The sequence below is a fragment of the Lepidochelys kempii genome, chromosome 1, assembly GCF_965140265.1.
Source record: "Lepidochelys kempii isolate rLepKem1 chromosome 1, rLepKem1.hap2, whole genome shotgun sequence".
NCBI lineage: Eukaryota > Metazoa > Chordata > Testudines > Cheloniidae > Lepidochelys > Lepidochelys kempii.
Genome location: NC_133256.1, coordinates 56076743 through 56103414, shown reverse-complemented (window position 1 = coordinate 56103414; position 26672 = coordinate 56076743). Strand labels below are relative to the sequence as shown.

Here is a 26672-nt window from a genome sequence, read left to right as displayed (position 1 = left end):
TGAATGGTACTTGCAGTCCCAGTTGATTTGCAGTTTAGGAATAGTCTGGTTAGAAAGACAAAGGTCAGTGTTAACCTTGATCGGTGGAGAGACAATGAGCAATCAAGAAGTGGCCATTTTGAATGTGGGAGGCTCAAAATTTACAACATGGGCTTCCACCCTGCGGAGGTTCCCAGAGTCCAGGTTAGCACGGATGTTGAATGGCAATGACCACGAATTCAGGCTGGTGAATGGACAATTCTTTGTGGACAGAGATGGAACTTTGTTTAATTACATCCTAGATTTTTTGAGGACACTCCAGCTTTCTCTGCCCACTGACTTTTCAGACTATCAGAGGCTGCAAAGAGAAGCGGACTTCTATGAGCTCCACTCCCTGGCTGATCTCCTGAGCCAGGAAAACTTGCTGAAGCCGAGACCAGAGATCTTGGAAGTGCGATTCTTGCTCCAGGAAACTCAGGCCTTTTTTCGAGTCTTTGGCTCTTGCAGCAACACTATTGAGGTACTGGCTGGACGGGTCACTATGTTTACAGAGCAGTCCTTGAGACAGAACTGGAATAATAATCCTTTCCCTTCTCAGAAGCTCCTCACTCCACTTCCTTTGGAGAGACCTTCTCATCATGACCTGGTTTTTCAATGTGGCACTGACTATTCTGCTGGTGACCAGTTAGTGGCAAGGTATTCACCTTGTGTGGCTTTTCTTTCTTGAAATAATTCCAAGACTTCTACTTCATAAAATACATGCAATTTGCTACACTGTGATGAGATCATGGGATAATCAATTGCTGGTTCAATGCCAAGAGGTGACTGATTTAACTCCTGTTATACTGATCTAACTTGTAAGTTTCCTTAACTTTTTTTAATGGCTTTTTGAAAACATCTTATTCTCCTAATTCATTTGACCTTCCTCTCACCTTTTTGCTCTTTCTATATTTCTGATGTGTCTGTCCAGTGGGATGGCTGAGTCACACCGAGAAGCCATTGGAAAATGCAAAATTAAAATACAGGAGAAGAACCACTTGCCAGCAGTAATATTTTTGTGCTCTTGATTCTCTGCCTAGATAGATCCTGCTGTTTGTCCCATATGTAACTGCCTCGGTGTTCTGTCAGCCAAATGACCTATCCGAAAGGGTTCACTTCTCCTGTAGTAGGCAGAATGTTTGATAACTGAAAACAAAGTCTGTGAGTTGTCTGAAGTAATAATGGGCAATCACTGAAGATGTTCCTAATTGGCTGAACTGATGGTAGAAATAGTAATGGTAGAAAATACTTTATCTTAACCACCTCTCCTTTGAGATGTTTAACTCAGAGCATGCAGGGTACCTTTCTTTTTTCTGAGGAAAGAAGGAAGCTGATCTCTTTCATTAGTGAGGTTGCTAAGTCTGAATGTGGGCTAATACAAGTTTAGAAAATTATAAAATGAGTTTTGTCACACATGCCATTCCCTTGTGCGCATAAGCATCCATAATGCTTGTAACCTACAAACTGGGAAAACTAGGAATAAATTGGATAAAGTTCTTGTGGGAAAGTTTTCCCAGATAAATGTGGAATAAGCTGGGGAAGGGAGGAGGGGAAGATAATTAAAATGGCTACAAACGCGCCCTGTAGATTTCATTTTGAAGAAGGGGAGAACAGAATGATGGAAGTGGGGATGGAAAACAAAGGTGGAGTTAAGATAATGGACTTTCCTTGTTCCTTAACTATAGATGTGGGTTTTTGTTTTGAAGAATATAAATTGTATACACTACACGAGTTTGGCGGGAGAGTGGGGGCTTAAGAGCTTGGTCCTCTTGTCATTGATTTTTTCAGTGGGAAATCGGTGACCTCTATGCTAGCCATAACAGGCTCTAGTTACATAGTTTATAATGCTTTTAGAAGCTCTAAAGAGTGGCTTTATTATACATTTGGAATTTGTCTCCATACAGGAAAAGATAACCTAGTTTATCGTCTGTGGCTCTTGGAATGCCTGGATTTTTTATGGACACTTCACTGGAATAGTTCCAGAAGGGTTATTATTCTCTCTTGAAATATATAAATTAAACAATTAAGAGAATGCTGGATTTAAAAAATTCAGTAGGGTTTATCTTTATCATTTTGACTTTCTTTAGCTGAATAATTGTAAGAAGCTCATTCTGGGCTTTCTCACGTAGAACATATAAGATGGCACTTAAATGGTATATAACTTATAGCTTATTGGACTAACTGTGCATCAATGTAGGTTATGGCAACTTAAAAACAGTGAGATGTAGTCTGTCATAACCTCTTTTCTGACTTTGATTAATCAAGCTACACTTTTCTGTTGAACTGCAGAGGAAAAATCTTACAAACTTATCTCTCATCAATCCTTTGTGGTTGTATGGAATCTTTACCTTTTAGTGCTTCTTGTGGACCTTTGTACTTTTTTCATGAACTATGGAGCAATTCTGCCTATCAGTTTATGCTACTTTCTAACCATATTTTTACATGGCTTTTGTTCCTTGAGGTGTCTGGATGAATTTTTAAACCTTCTGTACTTTATTCCAAGTAAAATCAGTTTACTTTAGTTGCAAATAAAGTTCATAATTGTAACTAAAAAAAGCTGCTGTGGAAGGCAAACGACCAGTAAACTTCCCTGTTAGTACGGAGAGGTGCTTTGTAATGAGGAGTGCTGCTATGTAAATGAACGCAGTTCTGCTGACTTTGCACCAGTTTGACTCTTCTTATCTGAGAAACTGCCGTACATTAATTTAATGGAGGGGAAATGACTGACAGAACGCTTAAACAAAATTTAAGAGTTGTTACAATCACTTGTAAGGAAAAAGTGAACTTCATAGTGGAAAAACAAAGTGTCTATTCTGTAAAAATATCATTGGTTAAACTGAAAGAAATAGCTGTGCTTGTAATGAGGTAAAGAATCAATATATTTAGAAAACAAAGTAGAGCTGTTGATTAATCACAGTGAACTCACATGATTAACTCAAAAATTAGTTGTGATTAATTACAGTTTTAATCGCACTGTTAATAGAATACCAATTGAAATTTATTAAATATTTTTGGATGTTTTTCTACATTTTCATATATATTGTATTCTGTGTTTGTAATTGAAATCAAAGTGCATGTTGTTTTTGATGATAAATATTTGCACTGTAAAAATGATACACAAAAGAAATTGTATTTTTCAGTTCACCTCCTAAAAGTACTGTAGTGCAATCTAAGTCCACTCTGTCCTACTTCTTGTTCAGCCAATTGCTAAGACAAACAAGTTTCTCTACATTTTCAGGAGATAATGCTGCCCTCTCTTTATTTACAATGTCACCAGAAAGTGAGAACAGGCGTTTGCATTGCACTTTTGTAGCTGGCATTGCAAGGTATTTATGGGCCAGATAGGCTAAACATTCGTATGCCCCTTCATGCTTCAGCCACCATTCCAGAGGACAAGCTTCCATGCTGATGACACTTTTTAAAAAAAAAAAAAAAAAAAATGTGTTCATTAAATTTGTGACTGAACTCCTTGAGGGAGAATTGTATGTCTCCTGCTCTGTTTTACCTGCATTCTGCCATATATTTAATGTTATAGCAGCCTCGGATGATGACCCAGCACATGTTCGTTTTAAGAACACTTTGACAGCAGATTTGACAAAACACAAAGAAGGTACCAATGAGAGAATTCTAAAGATAGCTACAGCACTCGACCCAAGGTTTAAGAATCTGAAGTGCCTTTCAAAATCTGAGAGGGACGAGGTGTGGAGCATGCTTTCAGAAGTCTTAAAAGAGCAAAACTCTGATACAGAAACTACAGAACCCGAACCACCAAAAAAGAAAATCAACTTTCTGCTGGTGGCATCTGACTCATAATGAAAATGAACATGTGTCGGTCTACACTGCTTTGGATTGTTATTGAGCAGAACCCGTCATCAGCATGGACGCATGTCCTCTGGAATGGTGCTCGAAGCATTAAGGGACATACGAATCTTTAGCGCATCTGGCATGTAAATACCTTGCAACGCCAGCTACAACAGTACCATGTGAATGCCTGTTCTCACTTTCAGGTGACACTGTGAACAATAAGCAGGCAGCATTATCTTCTGCAAATGTAAACAAACTTGTTTGTCTAAGCAATTGGCTGAACAAGTAGTAGGACTGGGAGTGGACTTGCAGGCTCTAAAATTTTACATTGTTTTATTTTTGAATGCAGTTTTTTTGGTGCATAATTCTACAGTTGTAAGTTCAACTTGCATGATAAAGAGATTGCATTACTGTACTTATATTAGCTGAATTGAAAAATACTATCTCGTTTTTTTTACAGTGCAAATACTTGTAATAAAAAATAAATATAAAGTAAGCACTGTGGATTTTGTATTCTGTGTTGTAATTGAAATCAATATATTTGAAAATGTAGAAAACATTAAAAAAAAAACCTGAAATGTTATTCTATTGTTTAACAGTGCAATTAATTGCAATTAAATCACGCGACAGCCCTAAAACTAATCTAGATTCTTGGCTAGTGTAAATCAGTGCAGCTCTGTTGTAGTCAATGGGAGTCATGCTGATTTACATCAGTTGAGAATTTGGCCCTGTTACATAAATGTTGCCATCCTCCAAGAAGGATGTTAACTTGCTATCACACTTTTCTTTTTCTCTAGGTACGTCTCTATAAAACCTGATCATAGAAAGCTGATTAATGGAACTAACGTACTAGGCCTACTGGTTGACACGTTACTTAGAGAAGGATTTCACCTTGTAAGCACCAGAACAGTCTCCACTGAAGAAAAAGTTGAATGCTACAGTTTTGAAAGGATGAAGAGGCCAGAAACCCTTTTTCTCACTGCCAACCAAAGCCCAGAAAGCCCTGGTAGTGCACAGATGAAGTTAACTCTGATGCACACGCAGAAATGAAACCTGTTTCTTTACTACCTATCCTTTTGAATCTGGGAAGAGACACGTGTAGACACTACTAACCCCACTATTTCTTTTTTATTTGAAATTGCAACTATGGAGGGTGGCAACAACTGTCAATTTTTATAAATTTCTCAAAAAATCAGTTTCCCTCCTTTTCCTGCAGTCATTTAACAGAGAAGCCAAGTTCTTGTTTTTTCTCTATTAACCCTTTTCTGGAGCAAGGGAGAATACTGATGCAATATTGAATATGTAGTCCAGAATCAAGCAGTTAAACATGTGCAAGACAATTTCCAAAACTGAGATCGGCATAATGGAAAAAATGAACCATTTTGGGAATAAAGGGAGTCCCTAAATAAACATTCTTGCTCTCATTGCAGAATACCACCAAGGCGACTTTAAATATGACAACAGCAAGTGAAGTAGTAATAAACAGGGCCCATAGAGCCTTCTCTTCACCTTCCTTTAGAAGGTTTTATAGATAGCTGGAGAAATCTGAATTTGAATGACGACATACTGTTTCTGCAGGCAAAAACTACAGACACAATCTTTCAATTAGGTGAAAGCAGCATTGTGAAAATATCACAGATATGCCCTGTCCCACTCTTTTTATCTATGAAACCACCATTCGTTTAGTGTATTCTCTCCTCTTGCAGGATCCCTCAAGAAAAGAACCTATTAAACTCTCTCTCAATGCTCCGAACTTGATAAATGTAATATTAAAAAAGGTCTGCTATGCAGTGCATGGCAGGCTCTCATGAAAGGTCAGTTAATTAGTAGTGTCCCAATTACAAAAATAAAGAAAAGACTGAATTGTTCTTCAGAAGAAACAGATAGGCTGGAGTTCAACTAAAATAGTTCAAAGAATTTTTCGGCACTTGCCAAATGTGAAAAACAGCTAGGATGAAGGCTGGCAAAGGTGACTTTAAGACATGGTCACACTGCAGTGCCAGACTGGCCTGAACCAGAAATTAGAGTAGCCTCTTGACTACTCTTAAATTACTCTGGTTTGTAGCAGTTCTAGGAATGTGGGAGTGTAGCAGGTTCTGGATCCATCTCTTCGTCCTTGAGGTGTGTGACTATGCCAGGAAAGGGTGGTATAGTGGTGGACTCTGCCAATTAAGGATTTCCCCTACTCTGGTTAGGCCTATTAATGGCAACTTTTGGATGGTACAAAGGAGGTTGGGACAGGATCTGGCCCAATAGATCACTACTATTAAGGACAGGTTTCAGAGTAGCAGCCGCGTTAGTCTGTATTCACAAAAAGAAAAAGAGTACTTGTGGCACGTTAGAGACTAACAAATTTATTTGAGCATAAGTTGCATCCGATGAAGTGAGCTACAGCTCATGAAAGCTTATGCTCAAATAAATTTGTTAGTCTCTAAGGTGCCACAAGTACTCCTTTTCTTTTTACTATTAAGGAGACATTACTGAGTTGCCAAGAAATCAAAGACCATTTTGGATGTTTGCATCTATGTGGCTTCCTAGTATTGAATTTTTATAAAAGTTACCATGAACGTCTCCAGTCAAGAAGACAATCAATGACAGTAAGAAATGCAGATGTACATGACAACCCCCTTAATGGGCAAAGAAAGAAAATGGACTTAAGACTGTACCTAAGATCTATAACTAAAACAATACCTGATAAACAATAATGAAGTGTAGACTGACTAACTTTTAATAAGCTTTTGTAATGGAAAATATTGTGTTGATTCACATACTGCAGAAATCCTGATAATGTTTTATTTTCATTCTTAATCATATTGAAATTAAAAAAAAAAAATCCAAGAGATGAAACTTTTTAAAAGTACTTTCTCCCTTCTAGTGGATTATCTGTTGTCTTGATCCACTTTCCATAGTCCAAGCTGATCATTTTAAAGTATTTTAACAAATATTTTACTAGTGCAATTCCTGCTGGGCTAATAATTCTCAATGTTTCTGGGTCCTGTGGCTATTTAAGTGAAGTGAGCTGTAGCTCACAAAAGCTTATGCTCAAATAAATTGGTTAGTCTCTAAGGTGCCACAAGTACTCCTTTTTACATCAAATTTTGTTATTCAGGGTTCTTACTGATGGTTGCTTAAAAACCTGTGTGTGTGTGTGTGTCTGTGTGATATAAAAGGAAAATGCATATTTGAAACACAGGTGTTTTAGCCAAAAAGTGTCTAACCCAGTTTTCTATCCTGTATGTACTTAGAGGTAGACGACCTTAGCTTTTGAAGACTATTTTGCACTAAGATGGTTACTTCAATGGAAAGCATATGTACAAAAAGTGATAGTGCACGTGGTCAGGCTAAAAATATTTTAACACAGGGCTAGCTTGAGGCTGTGACTAAATGTCTGTAGTAACTTGAGGCAGAGGTGAAAGTGCACTTCACTGACAAGTTAGTATAAAATGGCACCTTCTTACTGCAACAGCTCCCTGTTGGTGTGAATCACCATTGCCCTGCACCCTGTGTGGTCTATTACACCAATGCAAAGTGGGTGTTACCAATTCAGAATGATAGTTTTCTACACTCAGTCTGCAAGTGTGAATGGCTACACAGGGTGCAGGGTAATGCTGAATCACAGAGTGTTTTCAGTTGTCTTACATTAGTGAAATTTTTACTGCTCTACTCCTTTCAGTGCCAAACCGATGCTGCTGCAGAGAGTGTAGCTGAGTTATGTATTTTTTTTTTTTCAGGTGCACTGTTGACAGAATTGTTTACACGGTTCCAGTTGGTTACATTGGGGCAGTCCTATAGATTGTGATTGCACAGGTATAAGTGAAGGTCTCATTCGGCCTGCAAAACCTTCATGAAGGGTGCTGGTGTGTAGGAAGGGAAGAAGCCTGGTTGACTGAGACTGGGGTGCCTTGGTAAACCTGCTAGCCAGAAAAAACATGCTTACTTGTAAACTGAGTTCTTCCTTAAAGAAATCTTGGCGAGAATAAACAATGGCACAGCACAATAGAACTCCTACTGTCACTTTTCCGAGTAGAACCACAGTGTGAAAGTTGGCCAACCTGTCATAGGCATCAGAGCTAGGAATAGAACCTTGGTCTCCTGAGTTTCAGCAGTCCCATCTTCTCTCTCTCTTTAAGTAAATGTGAATAGATTTTTGTCATATTTGAGCTACTCCATTTTGTTGTTTTAAAATTGGAGTTTGTAGCTACTGGCTTCATCTACTCTTCTCCCCTCTCCAGTCCTAGGAGATGGTCCATATTTAAACGGATCTTTTGGTCTCAGCAAATAAGGTTTTTTCCCCCCTCATAGTAATGTCAATAAGTTGTCTTGAGGTGAGCATCATGCTGTGTAGAAGGGGTTTGGTTTAAGTTACTAACACTTTCTCTCTCCCCCGCCACCCCCCGGCAGTTCTCCTCTAAATATAGCAAATGAGTTGTAGACTGCCCTAAATTTTGGTATTCAGTAACATGTATGGTGTATCTGCAGACCTGAGGTGTCCCTGCAGTCATGTCTGAGGGCTTGTCTACACTACCGCGTGCTGTCCATCTAAGATACGCAACTTCAGCTACGTGAATAGCGTAGCTGAAGTCGACGTACTTAGATCTACTTACTGCGGTGTCTTCACTGTGGCAAGTCGACAGCTGACGCTCTCCCGTCAACTCCACTTGTGCTTCTTGTTCTGGTGGAGTACCGGAATCGACGGGAGAGCGCTCGGCACTAGATGCGATAAATGGACCCCTGCTGGATCGATTGCTGCCTGCCAATCTGGCAGGTAATGTAGACAAGCCCTGAGTGTTGATGAAGTAGTGATTTTTGCCTCTGCCTTTTTTTAAACAAGGGATCACTGGATATAAAGGAAACCAGACCTGAAATACGAGACTGCCTTCTGTTTTTAGTGTAATCTGCCCTCCGTATTCTTCTGTGGTTTCATTAGAGAAATAGTAAATCCCTCTGAAAAGCATTAATGACTGGCTATTAGATCTGCAAAAAGCAAATGCATAAGGAACACATTGGCTAGACTATCTTCTTTCCTTTTTTAAATCACTGCTTCTATCTTTTCTTTATAACTGGAACTTGTCTAGCACTTTTTATGCAAGGCTCTCAAAGGGCTTTATCAATATTTTAAGCTTTTGATGCCCTTGTCAAGTAGGGTAGTATTATCCCACTTTACAAGGGTGGATCTTTAGTGGTATATCTCGTTCTTTTTAAAAAAACTGTTAAACTCCTTTACAGCTCTGGGGGGGGGGTCTTTTAAAGATTTATTTTTCATCTTTTGTGAGATGGGGTGGTCTATTTCCAACTTTAATATACAATAAGCTGCTGACGCTAACTTGGGGAGAGTCTGTACTATCAGGTATTTTGTATCTCTAGTGATAGCTTTGTAGATACTGGATAAAGAATGAAAGCCCTTCAGGAATTAAGAAAACTGCAGTCTTGAATATCTTGTGCTCTGTGTGTGTGCTACTTATTAATTAGTTAAAATGGATTTTTAAATAAAGATTTTGCTTGAGTTGGGAGAAAGAAAAGACAAATCAGCTGGTTTATTTGCCATGCTAATGAAAAACTACCACTCTTTGTACAGTTCTTGCCAGCATACTTGAACTGCATAAGAAAACAATGAAGAATACCAGGCCACGTTCTGGTATGTGACTATTTAACACATGCTGGGTGAAAGAATGATACCATGATGATTGCTTCCTATCTCCTCTCCTGCACACATGCAAAGAGCGGTTGGAACATCATGTTTCTAGGTACTAGAGTTGGAGGAAGCTTTCTTCTGCAATAGACTTTCCCTTTATACTGTATTTTGCTTAGTTTCAATCTAAAGTGCCGAAAAGGAATTTAATCACAGTGGGGGGTGAGCAGGGCTTGATCTGTCCTTGAAATGGACGCAGCTGTGGTATATGCCGTACAGGCTAGCTGAGAAGTACTCTTCTGGTCCAGTATGGATTTTGCTTTTAGATGTAAGTGCGAGCTGCGAATTAGAAGTCTATTCTTAGATCATAGTAATGCCTGGTTAGCTTTGTAAAATTGTCAAGGAGATTTACACCCCAATTGCTGGAAAGTGGTATCGAATGTTAAGTGGGTAGCAGCCGCTCGACCACCCACAAGCCACCTTCTCCCTGCCTCTTCGGCTTTGTTCCTGGTTTGTGCTGACCTAGTGCAGCTGCACAGCTTTATTTTTATTAATTCCCCCCCCCTCCAGCCCCCCCCAACAATGAACACCTACAATCAAATTTCAGTCCATCCTAAGGAAATCCAACTCTCCACCAAATGTTGTATTGATCTGTTCCCACTAGATGCTGCTGAAGCCAAGCATATAAAACAGCAGCTCTCAAACTTCATTGCACTGTGCCCCCCTTCTGACAACACAAATTACTACATGACCCCAGGAGGGGGGAACCGAAGCCCGAGCTCCACCACTGGGCGGGGGGGCCAAAGCTGGGGGCCAAAGGCTAGTGCCCTGGCTGGGGGGCATATAATCGTTATCCTGCGTGGTGAGGCTTCGGCTTCAGCCCCGGGCGGTGGGGCTTAGGCCCTGGACCCCAGCAAGTCTAACACCAGCCTTTGCGACCGCATTAAAATGGGGTTGTGATGCAACCCACAGTTTGAGAACTCCTAAAATAAAAGACCAAATCAAAGTGATGATAGAGAATGCTCCTCTGTGAGGGCTGTGTATAAATTTTATGTCCTCAGAAACCACTACAGGGGCAAGGGAATATGTACTGGGGCTTTGATCCCTGTGAATCTTCAGCAGCCCACTAAACTTTGTATCAACAATATAATAAGTCACATAAAATAAAGAAGTAGGACCTAGCAGACCAGCTGTTTGTTTTTGAAGGTCTGTTGGTTATGGTAGCCCTGAAAGTTGTCCCATCCTTTGACACTGCTTCTTCTGCCCAGCCTCCTGCAGTAGGTAGGCCTCAATTAGAGAATACCACGTAGTGACTAGTAAATGGATCTACCAACATTAACTAGAGTAGTTTGGCGCTGATTGCAGAAAGGCCTAGAGCCGTGTATGTTTTCAAATGATTGTGTGGGATATGAATGATCAGTCCTCACATGAAATATAGACTAAACCGACTTCTGTCTAAAAAAAACAAATGTCACTTTTCTAGAGCATGACAACATTTCAGCTGCAGTATAACCCCCAAATTATTTGCTATAAGACTACTGTCAAGGTTCCTCCCCCACTCTGAACTCTAGGGTACAGATGTGGGGACCTGCATGAAAAACCTCCTAAGCTTATCTTTACCAGCTTAGGTCAAAACTTCCCCAAGGTACAAAATATTCCACCCGTTGTCCTTGGACTGGCCGCTACCACCACCAAACTAATACTGGTTACTGGGGAAGAGCTGTTTGGACGCGTCCTTCCCCCCCAAAATACTTCCCAAAACCTTGCACCCCACTTCCTGGACAAGGTTTGGTAAAAAGCCTCACCAATTTGCCTAGGTGACTACAGACCCAGACCCTTGGATCTTAAGAACAATGAACAATCCTCCCAACACTTGCACCCCCCCTTTCCTGGGAAATGTTGGATAAAAAGCCTCACCAGTTTGCATAGGTGACCACAGACCCAAACCCTTGGATCTGAGAACAATGAAAAGCATTCAGTTTTTTACAAGAAGACTTTTAATAAAAAATAGAAGTAAATAGAAATAAAGAAATCCCCCCTGTAAAATCAGGATGGTAGATATCTTACAGGGTAATTAGATTCAAAAACATAGAGAACCCCTCTAGGCAAAACCTTAAGTTACAAAAAAGATACACAGACAGAAATAGTTATTCTATTCAGCACAATTCCTTTCTCAGCCATTTAAAGAAATCATAATCTAACACATACCTAGCTAGATTACTTACTAAAAGTTCTAAGACTCCATTCCTGGTCTATCCCCGGCCAAAACGACTACAGACAGACACAGACCCTTTGTTTCTCTCCCTCCTCCCAGCTTTTGAAAGTATCTTGTCTCCTCATTGGTCATTTTGGTCAGGTGCCAGCGAGGTTACCTTTAGCTTCTTAACCCTTTACAGGTGAGAGGAGCTTTCCCCTGGCCAGGAGGGATTTCAAAGGGGTTTACCCTTCCCTTTATATTTATGACAACTACAGTCTTGTGTATACAATTCTTCCCCGTGCTCTTCCATTGCTACCGCTGTAATGTGACGGTTCACTCAGTAGGTAACTTCCTTCTAGTGGAACAAGATAGATCTCATTCCCAAAGTAAATCCTCAGAAATGCTGGAAACAGCCATGTGTGAGCCTACTACAGGGAACTCATCTGCATTTTCACCTCTCCAAATAACTGGTTATCAAAATGAAGTAAGTCAAGTGCTGGCTGTCTGCCTAAACTGCTGAAGGATTAAGCACTGCAACACTACCTATTGCATCACAATTATGACAAAATACAAGAGATTAAAAACACTATGGTTGGGATTTTCAAAAGGGAGATAGGCACCTAATTCCCACTGAAATTCAACAGGAGTCTGAAGCCTACTTCCCTGAAGCTCCTTTGAAAACCACAGCCTCCAACAATTTTATATTTTATAGCCAGTAGTAGCAAAAATAAAAATGTAATAAAAATAGACTATCAACCCTGGGACAGTAATTTCATGATATTACATTTAGTGGCAAAGCCTTCCTGATTCTTGTTCCTTCTCTCATTTCTGCACCTTTCTTTGGGCTATCTCCTTACACCTGCAACCCACTCCGAGGGGTAACACCACCGCTATTGATGGAATGGTAGGAAAGGTGCTAGCGGAAGGATCCCAGGGATCTGCCTGGGAAGGCGATCTCACTCTTCTATTGGAGACACGGTGGGTGGCAGCTGCCTCTCTAATGCCACTGTTCTCAGATGCGGGAAGAGTCCATAAGTCAGCCTGTGGGAAGGGAGTGCTGTGTAAACAGGGATGTGCACATTGTTCTTCTCCATTCTCCCGGAGAAGCTGCCTAAAAATTACTATAAGGAGGTAAACAGGCAAAGGCTAAAAATAGAAAAGAGGGCAGAGTCTATGTAAAGAGTGTAAATAGAGAACGATATTATAGCGGACCTAGCTACATTGTGCTCCTGCATCCATCCTCCCATCCAGCCCCCTCTCTCTAAATGCCTTACTCCCCTTCTGTGCTTATAATGCTCCCAGCTCCTCCTCTTCCATTCACTCCCCACCAACTCCTGTTCCCTTCCCCTATTCCCTACCCCTTGGCTCCTACAATTTCCCTGTATTTTAGTCAGATTGCTTCCTCCTCTGCTGCCTGGGAGCCACCTGGGGGAGAATTGAGAGCACAAGAGAGTCCGTCTCTTTGATCTTCATTACAGTATGTGAACATCGAAGGATTGCAGGTCTCAAACCCAAGGAACTCAAACAGTGCTCAGACCACAGCCACCACCTAGGAGCTTGCTGGAACTGGGCACGGAGTATGAGATGATGGACTCAAGCTCTCCCTGGCACTGGCCACAAAAGCTCCAACAGGAAGAGACATTCAGCCTCTCCAATTGGCTCAAACTCACTATTTAAGCCAGAAGGAGGCACAGGCAGTCATCTAACCAACCAAGTAAATCTCTGGCTGGCTGCTACATTGGACCCTTTCTTCTCACCTGACTCCTAAGCCCTGCCTCATTTCTGATTCCTGCCTTCCTGTCCTGTTCCTGGTGCCTGTCCTCCTGCCTTGTTCCAGATCCCGAGTTCTATGATCCACCTCTGGCTACTGACTCCAACTCTACCCTTGGTTTGGATTCCAGACCCTGATTCCAGCTCTGACCCTTGGCTTGACTCAGGATTCTTGTCTTTGACCTCTGGTTTCTGACCACAACAACTCTGACCATGAGGTCTGATCACTTAAATCCCAGATTATGACACACGGTCTGACACCACAGTGGCCCTTGGCAGCCAGGAGGAGGAATTGCAAGGAAAATCTACTTGAGCCCCCCTAGGCCCAGGATGCAACATGCTCAGTCACTCTGTGGGAAAGGTGCATGCACAGCCTGTTCAGTATTTAGGTCAAGGAACCCTCAGGGGAAGGAGCCTGCTCAGTGAGGATGGAATCCAGATAATTTAGCCACGAAACTCTAAATGGTCTCTACTGAGTATGTGCACATTGAGATTTTTCAGAGGTTTACAGCTTGGCCAGATTTTGACAGGAACATAACAAGGCACATCCCTGAGATGTAATAATTTTATGAACAGTATATGTGAGATGATTAGTGAGATAAAGTTACTGTGTAACTATGGTAGGATATTAAAACTTTGTGTATGACTGTATTGTTCTAACTTATTTTGGGGGTAGTGGAATGTTTATTATATGCCCATAATACTTTAATTCCATGGGGTCTGTGCATGAAGGAACACAATGGCTTACCAGATGGAAGCATACACGCATACAGTTGAAAGACAATGGGATAACCTGTTAGCTTCAAGGATCCTGGATCTTGTCTCTAACAAGTTGCAAGCCTTGTTTTACCAAAGCTGTGTTCCTAGAGATCAAAAGAACACTGAACAGTTAAAAAGCCCTTCTCAGGAGAAGAACGGTGGTCAGTTGTCCAAGACTGACCAGGGAGACAGTCTGATGCAGGGAGAGTCTCTATGGAGGGAGCCTGAAGAAGCTGGGTTTTCCCAGATCCAGGGAACAGTAAGCCAAAGGGAAAATCAGGCATGGGTATAGACTGGTTTATTGTTTCTAAAATGTGTTTTATTTGAAATGCTTTTTTTCTAATAAATAATACTCTGCTTTATGAAGGCTTCCTAGCTACTGATTACTACTGTCATGCTCTTGGAGTGAACAGAACTGAAGGGTCTGAGTCTGTTAGACCTCCGGAGGTAATCACAGGGGATTGTAGCCAGGACTCAATCTGAGAGTGGGAGAATTGTATGATTCTGTCCTAAGAAAGGTGGTGATGTGAGGCCTGAGACCTGAGAGTGGGTGCACTCGAAGAGACCAGGAGGCATCAGAGGTGCAGTTAGACCAGTAACTGTGGCACTCAAAACAAAATATTTTCCTCTAATCTTATTATTGGAAATGGCTGAACTGTTTTGCAGAAACTTTAAAATAAAAATTCAGTCAGAGACACACACCCAACATAGGAAACTTCAGCCTGACTGGTTAAAGTTTAACAATGTTACAAACCACTGAAATAAGGGTCATCTTATAATGGAAAGTGTTGTGCAACCTTACCTTTTTTCAGAGCTACCCATTCAACGTTTAATAACAGGCACTATATGAATAATTTTCATCCACATCACGCTTCATTCTCGTGTGGAAGTGAAGAAATGTTTCTTTTTGCCCTAGTCAAACCTAGAAATTGGACCCAGGAATTAAAAGGGAAAATATACAATATGAAGAACAAATAACCAAAGATATTAAAGAAAATAATAGATTTTTTTAAAGACGTTTCATTCAAGAAAGCTTTTTGTCTATCCTTAGGTCCTATATAGTACCAAAGGGGGAAATGAAAGAGAATGGAAAAGTTATACAGAAGTTTAATGCAAATAATTCATTTGTTTTTAATATAGAAGGCAATAGAGAAATTAATATCCCAAGGGCATGTTTTACGGGAAATTAGAGTATAGCTTTAACAGACCTGGAGGTCTCTAAGGAAGAGGTTATGGGCAGCTTGAGAAACTCAAGTGCAGTAAATCTCCAGGAGTACATGCTATTTATCCAAGAGCTCTGAAAGAAATAAAATGTGAAAACGTGGAGACCATGATAAAGATTTTTCAATTATCCCTAAGAACACCAAATATTCCTCAAGATTGGACAATTGTTCATAGTTAACCATCCTCAGAAGAGGACGTAAAGGTCACCTTCACTGTAGACCAGAGTCACACCACAGTTTCTGAGGAAATTGATTGAGAATATTTTTAACAATAGGGTAATGTGCAGGATAAGTATAAATGGATGGGGTAATAGCATCACAGATTCCAGGGTAAACTGTGCTTTCTAACTTTTTAAAAATATTTGAAAGGAACACAGATTACTTGGATTTTCCATGATAACATTAAGGAAAACAAATAACCACAAGTTATGGAGCAGTCTAATTGTGGATTAGGAAATAAAGAATCAGAGTAACTAGGCACTCCACAGAGTAGAAAGAAATTGTAATCCTTGCCCACACAAGGTTGTTTGCCATTTCCTTTGCCCAAAATAGCCCCCATCAATCCTACTGCAGCACTATTTGGGGAGGAAGATTGCAAGTCCCCACTGGCACAGAGAGCATGCAGAAGGTGGGAGGGAATATTGTCAGAGTATGTTGTACCCAGTGACCTCTGGCTGCAGAACAGTCTATTGGGAGTCACTGTTGTTGGGCAAAATTTAGAGCAGCCAGAAGGCTACTCTAAATTTTGCTGGAGACTGGTCTTCCCCGCAGCAGGTCCAGGGATAGTGAGAGATTTAAAACCACCTTTGCCTCCACTCTTTTCTGCTATGTCAAGTAGAACTTGAGACACTGAGGATCTGGGCCCTGATTTATAAATAAGTTTTAGCTATCTCAATCTTCAATTATAAGCAATGGGAAGGTATAACTATAGCTTGTTTTAATGATTGCTTGTCAATTATATGTATCTCAAAAGCTATTTTTATTTTGTCTTTGGTTTCTGATTTAGTAAATGTATAGGTAATACTTACTCTTGCCTTGAGTGTGGGGACTGGGCTAGAAAACCTCTCGAGGGCCCTTCCAGTCCTATGATTCTGTGATCTTAGGGGAAAACATGGATCTTGGACTGTAGAACGGTATCAACAAGACAAACAAAATATTAAAATAATATTATCACTACTCTTTGAAATCTCAACTGAGGCTCTGAAACCAGCAAGCTCCTTTACAGGGCTATCATTCAACTTCCCTCGCCCTCTCTCCCCACAAGATTCTACACTATCTGTCAGCTGGCAAAGAGACCCTAACTCCTTGGTTGGCACTGTTATAAGACTACTGTGAAAACAATGCAACAGATTAGAAATATATCCCCTTGCAACAAATATTTTAAAACTTTGCTGTTGTTTCATGACTCTGCTGTGATTCTGGAAAATTAGCAAAGGCAGTTTGGGTGAAAATTTTAAAGAGGCCCCAAATTAAGCCTCTAATTTTGAACCACAATAGAGAATTGTAGGTAGAAATATGGTACATAGATGCTTAACTAAATGATCTGCAGTTGCAATCAGGTAGATGAATATCCAAATATTAGTCCTTGTTCCCATAAGGAATTGTGAGTGAAAGTTTCCGCTGGAAGGAACTACAAAAATAAATCAGGTTTTTGGACCAAAATGTAAGGACACGTTGCCAATTTTGGATAACTGAAATTCAAGATTAAGACTGAGTCAATTATTACTTCTTAACAGGGTTTTCTATGGTGCTCGTCACTGTAGTATCTCAGTGTCTAAAAACATTACTGAATTTATCTTCACAACACCTTTGTGATGTAGGGAAGGACTGTCCCACTTTATAGATGGAAAACTAAGGCACAGAGAGGTTAAGCATCAGATTTTTCAAAGGTATTTAGGCAACTGACTCCTGGAGCTAGGCACCTATATACCTGTAAAATCTGGCCATAAGTAACTTACCCAAGGTTCTACAGGAGATCTGTGGCACAACTAGGAATTGAAACCATGTCTCCTGATCTATGGGTCTATGGTCACGCCAGTGTCTCTCTCTTTAGGGGGTCTGTTCCCTATGTGCCTACTTTATTTTATTAGGTGAGGGGACAGACTTTGCTTCTTTGCTTATGGGTGGGATTTTCAAAAGTGCTCAGCATTGGCCTAACTGCATCCATTGAAGCCAAGGAGCGTTTTGAAAACCTATAACATATCTGAAGCAAAAAGATGATGTCCCCAAGTCATGGATCATGAGGCTTTGTCCCCCTGGAAGTAGGAGGCCTCTTGGAACTTCCATTGGGGTGATGGACTTCCACACTGTCCCAACTTATACTGTGCCTGTTAGGCACAAAAGAGCTTTGTGACTAAACCTTCTGGGCAGGACTGTTGTGCATGTGTGTGTATAGTGCTTGCTACACCTTGGGTACCAAATGGATATACTAGTTACAAGGCAGCCCTTTAAAGAAGAATTGAAGTCTAAATATTTGTAAGTGACTAGTGATTGTGTGTGCCTCAATATTGAGGTACTCAGCTTAAGAAACCCATTAAGCGGTCTGCTTTTCAGAAAGTGGTGAACATTTGCTTCCCCCCAAAATGAAGTCTCTTTAAAAGTGTCTCAACTTGGGCACCCCAAAATTGAGGCACCCCCATTCACTAGCCCCTTTTGAAAGTTCAGGCCTGGGGCTGTTTGGTAACTTGCATCTAAATGGACAACAGCCAGCTCAGAAGGACAACTGTGTTAAAAGCTTAACTAGCCTGCACAAAAGAGAAGGAAGAAGTTAGAAAAGGTAAGAAGCAACACAGAAAAAAAAGGGTCTCCTTGGTAGTGTTGTACCTTATTAAATTGAGAGTTGATGATATATGTAGTCTGAACTTAGAATCATAGAATATTAGGGTTGGAAGAGACCTCAGGAGGTCTCTGAAGGTGTCAGACTTTTAACTGGCGAAAAAGCAGAAGCTGCTGTAGAGATCCCTGTGGCCTGGTCAGAATAGTCTGAAAATAAGGCTGAAGCCTACATTTGACAAATTTGAACTCTCAAACATTCTCCCCCTGCTCTTTATGTTTTTTGTTTTCCTTGGATTTTGGGGGTGGTAATACTTCCCCAAAATTATGTCAGACTAATGTACACTGTCCTAGAATATGTGTCTAATATTTTAATGAGGCGGTCTTAATTTGTACCAGAAGGACCAAACATTCAAGTCTTCACTGTGGACCTTTGGAACTGAGCTTCAGTTAAGCCTTCTAGGCACTGACAGACTCTCAACTTTCTACATGGATTATCTTAGAGACAAAAGGAGCAACGTTTGTGACTAAATTGGTAGATGGTACAACAAGAAAAAATGTTTGTTTTTTTATTTGTAACCATCTAAGACAGGTGAATCTAAAAGCAGCTTAGGGAAGGCAAGCGAATGCTGAATTAAACTAGAATTATTTTCTGGAGCCTCCATGACACTGCAGCCAACAGGGGGCTGTCTGGGTACATGATTTCATGCATCTTTTAGCTAAATAAGTGATCCAAATGTACAACATATCGTCAGGCACATTATGGGTTTCAGACAATCCCTAAGTAATTGGTAGTTCCAGAAGTCAATTAACAGATAGCAGTCCCATAAATGCAATTCTTTACCATCTTTGCCTGATAACACCTTTCAGAGTAACAGCCGTGTTAGTCTGTATTCGCAAAAAGAAAAGGAGGACTTGTGGCACCTTAGAGACTAACCAATTTATTAGAGCATAAGCTTTCGTGAGCTACAGCTCACTTGCATCTGAAGAAGTGAGCTGTAGCTCACGAAAGCTTATGCTCTAATAAATTGGTTAGTCTCTAAGGTGCCACAAGTCCTCCTTTTCTTTTTGATAACACCTTGTATATCTTTCTTGTCTCTGAACACCATATGTCAGAAGACACAACAAAAATAGCTTATTCGAGAAGTGAGAAAACTTTGTGTTATTTTATATCATTCCTCTACATCTATACTGAAGCTGGCAGCATGCTTCCTAGCTTGGGTAGACATATATGCTGGCTCTGCTTGAAATACTGCACAAAAAGTACCAATGTAGCCAGGGGTAGCATGGGCAGCTGCTTGGGCTAGCCACCTGAGTACAACCTACCCAGACCCCCTGGGTTTGTACTCAGGCAGCTAGCCTGAGCAGCTGCCTCTGGTACCTGACTACAGGGTATTTTTAGTGCTCTAGCTCAAGCAGAGTTAGCATATCTCTGTCTACCTGAGCTGCGAAGCCTACTCCCAGCTGCAGGATAGACGTACTCTTATTAATGACGTGAGAGGCATGGCACAACTACTTGGAGTATGCCGAAGTTATGTCTATACCAGTTCTATTGTGTTAAGATTGTATGTATAAATGAGGCCTGGTCTACAGTAAAAAGTTAGGTCAATCCAGTGACATCGCTTAGGGGTATGACAAATCTACACCCCTGAGCGACATAGTTAAGTCAGTATAACCCCCAGTGCACTAGCCTCTCAGGGAGGTGAATTACCTACGCTGACAGGAGAACTCCTCTTATTTACGTAGGTAGTGGCTATACCAGAGGTGGGCAAACTACAGCCTGCGGGCCACATCTGTCCCGCGGGACCCTCCTGCCCGGCCCCTGAACTCCTGGCCCGGGAGGCTCGCCCCGGCCCCTTTGCAGCCTCAGCTCACTGCACCACCAGCGCGATGCTCTGGGCGGCGGAGCTGCGAGCCGGGCCTGACCCGGTGCTCTGTGCTGCGCAGTGCGTGGCTGGCTTGAGATGGGCGGCATGGCTGTAGCGCCACCAGCCACGGGTGCTCCAGGCCGTGCAGTGAGGGGGCAGGGAGTGGGGGGGGGGTTGGATAGAGGGCAGCGGAGTTCAGGGGTGGTGGTCAGGGGGTGGGGGAGTGGTCAGAGGGCACGGAGCAGGGGTTGAATGGGGGCAGGGGTTCCGGGGGGGCAGTCAGGAAGGGGAGGGTTGGATGGGGCGGCAGGGGGCAGTAAGGGGAAGGGGGTCTGGGGGCAGTCAGGAGACAGGGAGAAGGGGTGGTTGGATGGGGTAGGAGACCCAGGGGGGCAGTCAGGAAGGAGGGGGGGGTTGGATGGGGCAGCAGGGGGCAGCCAGGGGCAGGAGTTCCAGGGGTGGTCAGGGGACAGGGAGCAGGTGGGGTGGATGGGGCAGTGGTCCCAGAGGGGCCATCAGGGAACGGGGGGATGGGGCAGGAGTCCCAGGGGGCGGCATTACAGGGCAAGAAGCGGGGCGGAAGGCGGATAGGGGGCAGGGGCTGGGCCACGTCTGGCTGTTTGGAGAGGCACAGCCTCCCATAACCGGCCCTCCATACAATTTCCGAAACCCGATGCAGCCCTCAGGCCAAAAAGTTTGCCTGCCTCTGGTCTACACTGATATGCTACAGTGGCCCGGCTGCAGTGGTGAAGCTGTGCTACTGTAGCATTTCAAGTGTAGACAAGCCCTTCTTCTTCTCTTGAAGGAGATAATACACAACAACTATTCTTATCCCCTGAGTACCACCCCTCCTCTACACACACACAGTTGTTGGTTTTTTACATACCTCTAGAGATTTTCCCCAGTGTTATATATTACTTTCAAATTATTTGGAAAAAAATGCTAATGAAATTCACATTACATTAGAGTAAGTAAAATCTAGTGGTTTCTCTCAAGGGCATATCTACCATTTTGTAAGACACCTGTACCAAAAATCATCACTATTTCCAACAGGCCCTTGTGCGCTCAAAGGAAGAGTCCCCCTCATGATGCCAAATATTGGGAGTCTAGGACTTGAGGCTGAGCAGCAGAAGACTGGTTCACATTATTTATTTTCATTCATTTTAAATTTTTACATGGGGGGGTGGGGGGACCTAAAAGAGAAAAATTTTGAGCTACAGAAACCTTACGTTCCAATCTTGCCAGCTGCTCCATTCAGAGCCACGGTGCTGGCACAGGCCACCATTAACTTTAATGGGCTCTGTGTAGGAGCAGAGGTCTACCCGTACAAAATATGCAAAATTGGGGCCTTAACTATTCGTATTTCCCTTGGACACAGTAAGCTACTCTCTGGTAGTGATGGATTAACATGGGATCAGGAAGAAAAAACAGCTCCCTACCTTTCGTAACTGTGGTTCTTCGAGATGTGTTGCTCATGTCCGTTCCATTCTCAGTGTGCATCTGCCCACGTGCATGGCTGTTGGAGATTTTTGCCTTAGTGGTATCCGTAGTGTCAGCTGTGGCACTTCCTGGAGAGCCACACTCATGCAACGGTATATTAGGCCCCACCGGCCCTATGACCTCTCAGTTCCTTCTTGCCAGCAACTCCGACAGAGGGGCAGGAGGGTGGGTAATGGGATGGACATGAGCAACACATCTCAAAAAACAACAGTTATAAAGGTAGGTAACTGTTTTTTCTTCGAGTGCTTGCTCATGTCGATTCCGTTCTAGGTGACTCACAAGCAGCATCCCTGGCGGCAAGCTTGGTTATGTGGCTTGCAACACAGCTCTGCCAAAGCCAGCATCGTCTTGGGCTTGCTGGGTGAACGTATAATGAGACATAAATGTGTGGCCCTGCAGATACCCTGGAATCAGCACCTGGGCCAGGAAGCCTGCTGACGAAGCCTGCACCCTAGTCGAGTGGGCAGTCACGGTTGCTGGTGGAGGCACCTTTGCCAGGTCATAGCAGTAACAGATGCAGGCCGTGATCCAAGACGAAATCCTCTGTGCAGGCACTGGGCAACCTTTCATCCTGTCTGCCACCGCAAAAAACTGTGTTGACTTATGAAATGGCTTGGTCCTGTGGATGTAGAAGGCAAGCACCCTCCTGATGTCCAGGGTGTGCAATTTGCACTCCTCTTCCGATTTATAAGCCTTCAGAAAGAAGACAGGTAAGTATATGTCTTGGCTGGTATGAAACTATGAAACTACCTTGGGCAGGAACGCTGGATGCAGCCTCAGTTGAACCTTGTCCTTTTAGAACACCATATAGGGTGGCTCTGAAGTAAGCGCCCTGATCTCAGAGACCTTATGGGCGGACGTTATTGCGACCAGGAAGGAAACTTTCCAGGAGAGGAGGAGAAGTGAGCAGGAAGCTAGAGGCTCGAAGGGAGGACCCAGGAGTCACAACAGCATGAGATTCAGGTCCCAGGGAGGGATAAGATCCCTGAGGTGGGGGTAGAGATGCTCCAGACCTTTCAAAAACCAGACCGTCATGTAGAGAGTGAAGACTGACCTGCCCTGGAGTGAAGGGTGGAAAGCTGAAATAGTGGCCAAGTGGTCTTTGATTGATGACAGGGACAACCCCTGGAGCTTGAGGTGCAGAAGATAGTCTAGGATCGCCTGCAGCAAAGACTGAAGTAGAAGAACTGCTAGCCCTTGCGAGGCAAGGGAAAGGCACTCTGACTAACCACCATGGGTGGTAAGAAGAAACTGAGAGGGCATAGGGCTGGCGGTGCCTAATATACCGATGCATGGGTGCGGCATTCAAGGGGGCACCAAAGCCAACCCTATGGATACCGCTAAGGCAAAAATCTCTGACGGCCGCGCATGTGGGCATGCACATACCTAGAATGGAACTGACATGGGCAAGCACTCGAAGAAGAACCAATAAGCCAGTAAGCAGGAGACATATGGGAGCTGTACAGACCAGGGCTTAAATTCTCCCCGAGTATTTCCTGAACTCTTGGGGCAGAAGCCCGCAGGAGGTGCCAGGGCTCCCATGGGTTTGAAAGTATTTATCGGAGCTCCACTCTGGTTGGCTTTGGCTGAATTTAAGCCTTGGTACAGACTTAATTTGTCCTTTGAAGTTGCAGTCAGGTACTGTAATGACAAACCTCTGAACAGTGAAAATTGGACAAGAATCCCTAGCCCTGTCTCTCCTACATCAAGATGATGCATTACTGTCAAAAAGGTACACAATATTCTCTTGTTGCATACATGCAGATTTAGCTATCAATGACTTGTACATGCATTGAATTAGCTTAATCATGATAAAATAATGCAGAAATCATAAGACAGGTCTAATTGCTGAAAATTAGTACTGTATATTCAATTCTTTCATAAGAGTTAAATTTAGTGAATATTGTTAACCTTGTAATTGTATACTTTTTACACTCATTAGATTTAAGGCTTGTCAGTGATTCACAAAATCAACATGCACCAATGTATTTGGTTTATTATTTTAAAAATAAACAAACAAATAAATAAATCCATAGCTACAGCCTAAACTTGTGAAACCAGGACTATATTTTAAACTCCTGAATTCCTCAATTAACATGGGGTATAGGAAACTGAGTAGGGCCCCCCTCAGCAAGAAGTGCAGGAAACGTAAGAATTAGTGCAACATATGCAACTGCTGTGTTTGAAAACAAATACCTAAACATCCTCTTTAAACCCTCGTCTGGTCAAAGTCTTAAGAGTTCTTCCATGAAGTCAAACAAATCTTGTTCACTCAATTTAGCACTGGCCAAGACTGTTTTCTGTTTAATTTTCAGTTCTTGTTCTACAAGAAACAATTCACTCTCCAGGGCTGACAATATAGCATCTTTCACAAGCACTAAAGTCGCTAAGTTTAATAAAAGTATTTAGTTCTTGTAAAGTGCTTTGAGACTTAGAAATGAAAAGCTCTATGCAAGAGAAGATATCCCTATTTTACAGAAGGGGCAACTGAGACACAGAGCTGAAGCAATTTATCCACAGTCATATAGGTGGTCAGTGGAAAAGGCAGAAGTCAGCTCTCCTGGCTTGCAGTCCAATAATCTAGCCACCGGATCCCATTCTCTTTCTAATGAGAAAGGCTCTTTCTATACCACTGCTGTTATCTTTTTGGTTAGACTTCATCTTTCACAGGGGCATTCAGAAACAATTTTAGAGCTTCCGAAGGTTGAGCCCATGACAAGGAAAAAATGGTTCCTTACCTGTACTGTTGTAACTGTTGTTCTTTGAGATGTGGCTGTAGATGTGTATTCCTCTCAGGTGTGCATGCGCCCAGCACACCAGATTAGGAGGACTTTGCTTAGCAGTACCTGCTGGGGTGGTGCTTGCAGTCTTGGGCCCCGTAGCCCCTCCCCTGGCTACATAAGGGTGGCACTACCTTAACCCCCTCAGTTCTTTTGGATCGGAATTCAAGGCTACTGACTCCGATGCAGAGGAGACAGAGGGTGGGTCATGAAATACACATTTGTACTCACATCTCCAAAGAACAACAGTTATAGTACAGTAAGTAACCATTTCTTCTTCTTTGAGCAGTTGCAGGTGTGTATTCCACTCAGGTGACTCACAAACAGTAAGTGAAGGGGGTGGGGCTCAGACTGTATCTAAAGAATGACGGCAAAACTTCCCTCCCAAAGTTTTCATCTGATCTCAACACAGTCATAATAGCATGATTAGGGCCCTACCAAATTCATGGCGCTAAAAATGCGTCACGGACTGTGAAATCTGGTCTCCCTCATGAAATCTGGTCTTTTGTCTACTTTTACCCTATTCTATACAGGTTTCATGTGGGCGACCAGCATTTATCAAACTGGGGGTCTCGATCCAAAAGAGGGTTTGGGGGGGTCAGAGGTGTTGTAGGGGGGTCGCAGCATTGCCACTCTTATTCCTGCGCTGCCTTCAGAGCTGGGTGGCTGGCGAGTGGCAGCTGCCCAGCTCTGAAGGCAGCGCCGCCGCCAGTAGCAGCAGAGAAGTCAGAGGTGGGTCAGGACCCCTACAGTTATAACACCAAGACATTTCAGATTGAAATATCTGGAATCATGAAATTTATGATTTTTAAAATCCCATGACCATGAAATTGACTAAAATGGTCCCTAAGCATGATGCTTGGTAAAAGTATGCACTAAAGACCAAGGAGCTACTCTGCAAATGTCTAATGTGAGGAACATGACCAGTCGCTTGGGCCCTCATTGCATGAGTACTAGTCTTTGAGGAGATGTAGACTGAGCTACTCCATATGTAATGCAGGAAGTAATCCACCTGGAGACTGTCTGTATGGCAACTGCCTGACCCTTCATCCACATATGAGACAAAGAGCTGAGGCAAATTAGTAGAGCATTTAGTCCTCTCCAAATAGAACACCAAACACGGTCTCACTTCCAATGTATTAAGGGGCTGTTCCTCTGTATTTGAGTGCAGTAAATATACAGTTTTGTTAAGGTGAAATTGCGAACCCACTTTAAACAAAAATATTGGATGTAGCATTAGGGCCACCTTATCCTTGAAAAATTGCATATATGGAGGTCTGCCATGAAAGCCTGCAACTCACTCACCCTCTTTGCGGACGTTATGGCCTTGAGAAAATTTATTTTTTGGCAAAGAAGGGACAGAGCAAGTTGCCAAGGGCTCATATCGAGGAATCATGAGGGCTAGCACTGGATTAAGGTCCCATAATGGTGCTGTTTCTTTAACAGGAGGGATGAGATGGACAATCCCTTTTAACAATCTACCCACCAGGGAGTTAGAAAAAATTGACTTCTCTTGAATCGGTGGACGGAAAGCTGATGTCACTACTAAGTGGACCCTCAAGGAGCTGAGAGACAGACCTTAGGACTTAAAATGCAACAGATAATCCAAAATGTCCTGAATACATGCTAGCTTTGGCTGGATTCTCCAAGCTAGAGACCAAACAGAAAAATGCTTCCACTTGGTGAAATATGTAGTCCTACTTGAAAGCCTTCTACTGTTCAGCAAGACTCCCTGCACCACTTCCAAGTGATGTCCTTCCTCCTCATCTAACCAAGCAGCCTTCATGCTCAGAGGTTCAGTCTGCTCAGTGCTGGATGCTGAATCTGGCTGTGGTGTTGTGTCAGAGGGTCTGGGAGGAGGGAAAGAGGTTTGGGAGGTCAAACAGACAGGCTGAGAAGATCCAAGAACCAATACTGTCTTTGCCAAGCTGGTGCGATGAGTATCAGGTTGACATGATTCAGCTTCAGTTGCATAACCTGAGGAATGAACAGGAACTGGGGGAAAGCATACATTAGCTCCAGACCCCGATTCAAATGGAAGGTATTGGGTTGAAGAGCTTGGACTGAACTCCACTTGAGAGGAAAACTGACTGCATTTTCTGTTGTCTTTTGTTGCAAACAAATGGATTGCCAGAATACCCCAATCTCTAAAGATGGATCTCAGCACGCTGTTCTTCAGGGTCCACTCATGATTCTGGAAAAATCTCTGCTGAGGTGGTCAGCTAACTGATTCTGAACATTGGGTGAGTGTGCTGCTGTGGCGGTAAGGCCCTCTTTGATGCAAATATGCCAAAGTTTTATTGCTTCCTGGAAAAATTGGTTAGAACGAGCCCCTCCCTGCTTGTGCACATA

The 26672-nt window shown here is 42.6% G+C and overlaps 1 protein-coding gene and 1 long non-coding RNA gene across 3 annotated transcripts; one reads left to right on the top strand and one right to left on the bottom strand.

The window, feature by feature from the left end:
- The first annotated feature begins 1 nt into the window (after position 1).
- KCNRG (potassium channel regulator) lies at positions 2-9241 on the top strand. 2 transcript variants are annotated; one of them, XM_073343492.1, is made up of 3 exons: positions 2-499; positions 578-675; positions 4620-9241. In XM_073343492.1, the coding sequence occupies exons 1-3, from the start codon at positions 95-97 to the stop codon at positions 4870-4872; spliced, it is 756 nt and encodes a 251-aa protein (XP_073199593.1). In that variant the 5' UTR covers positions 2-94; the 3' UTR covers positions 4873-9241. The 2 variants fall into 2 exon arrangements, with proteins under 2 accessions (XP_073199593.1, XP_073199586.1); XM_073343485.1 differs by having other exon boundaries at positions 2-675.
- Positions 9242-11524: 2283 nt separating this feature from the next.
- On the bottom strand, positions 11525-16793 carry LOC140911126 (uncharacterized). Its single transcript, XR_012158839.1, has 4 exons — positions 16429-16793; positions 14980-15099; positions 14167-14281; positions 11525-12689 (listed from the first exon to the last, which is right to left on the bottom strand). It is a non-coding gene; the product is annotated as an uncharacterized lncRNA (long non-coding RNA).
- Between the last annotated feature and the right edge of the window lie 9879 nt (positions 16794-26672).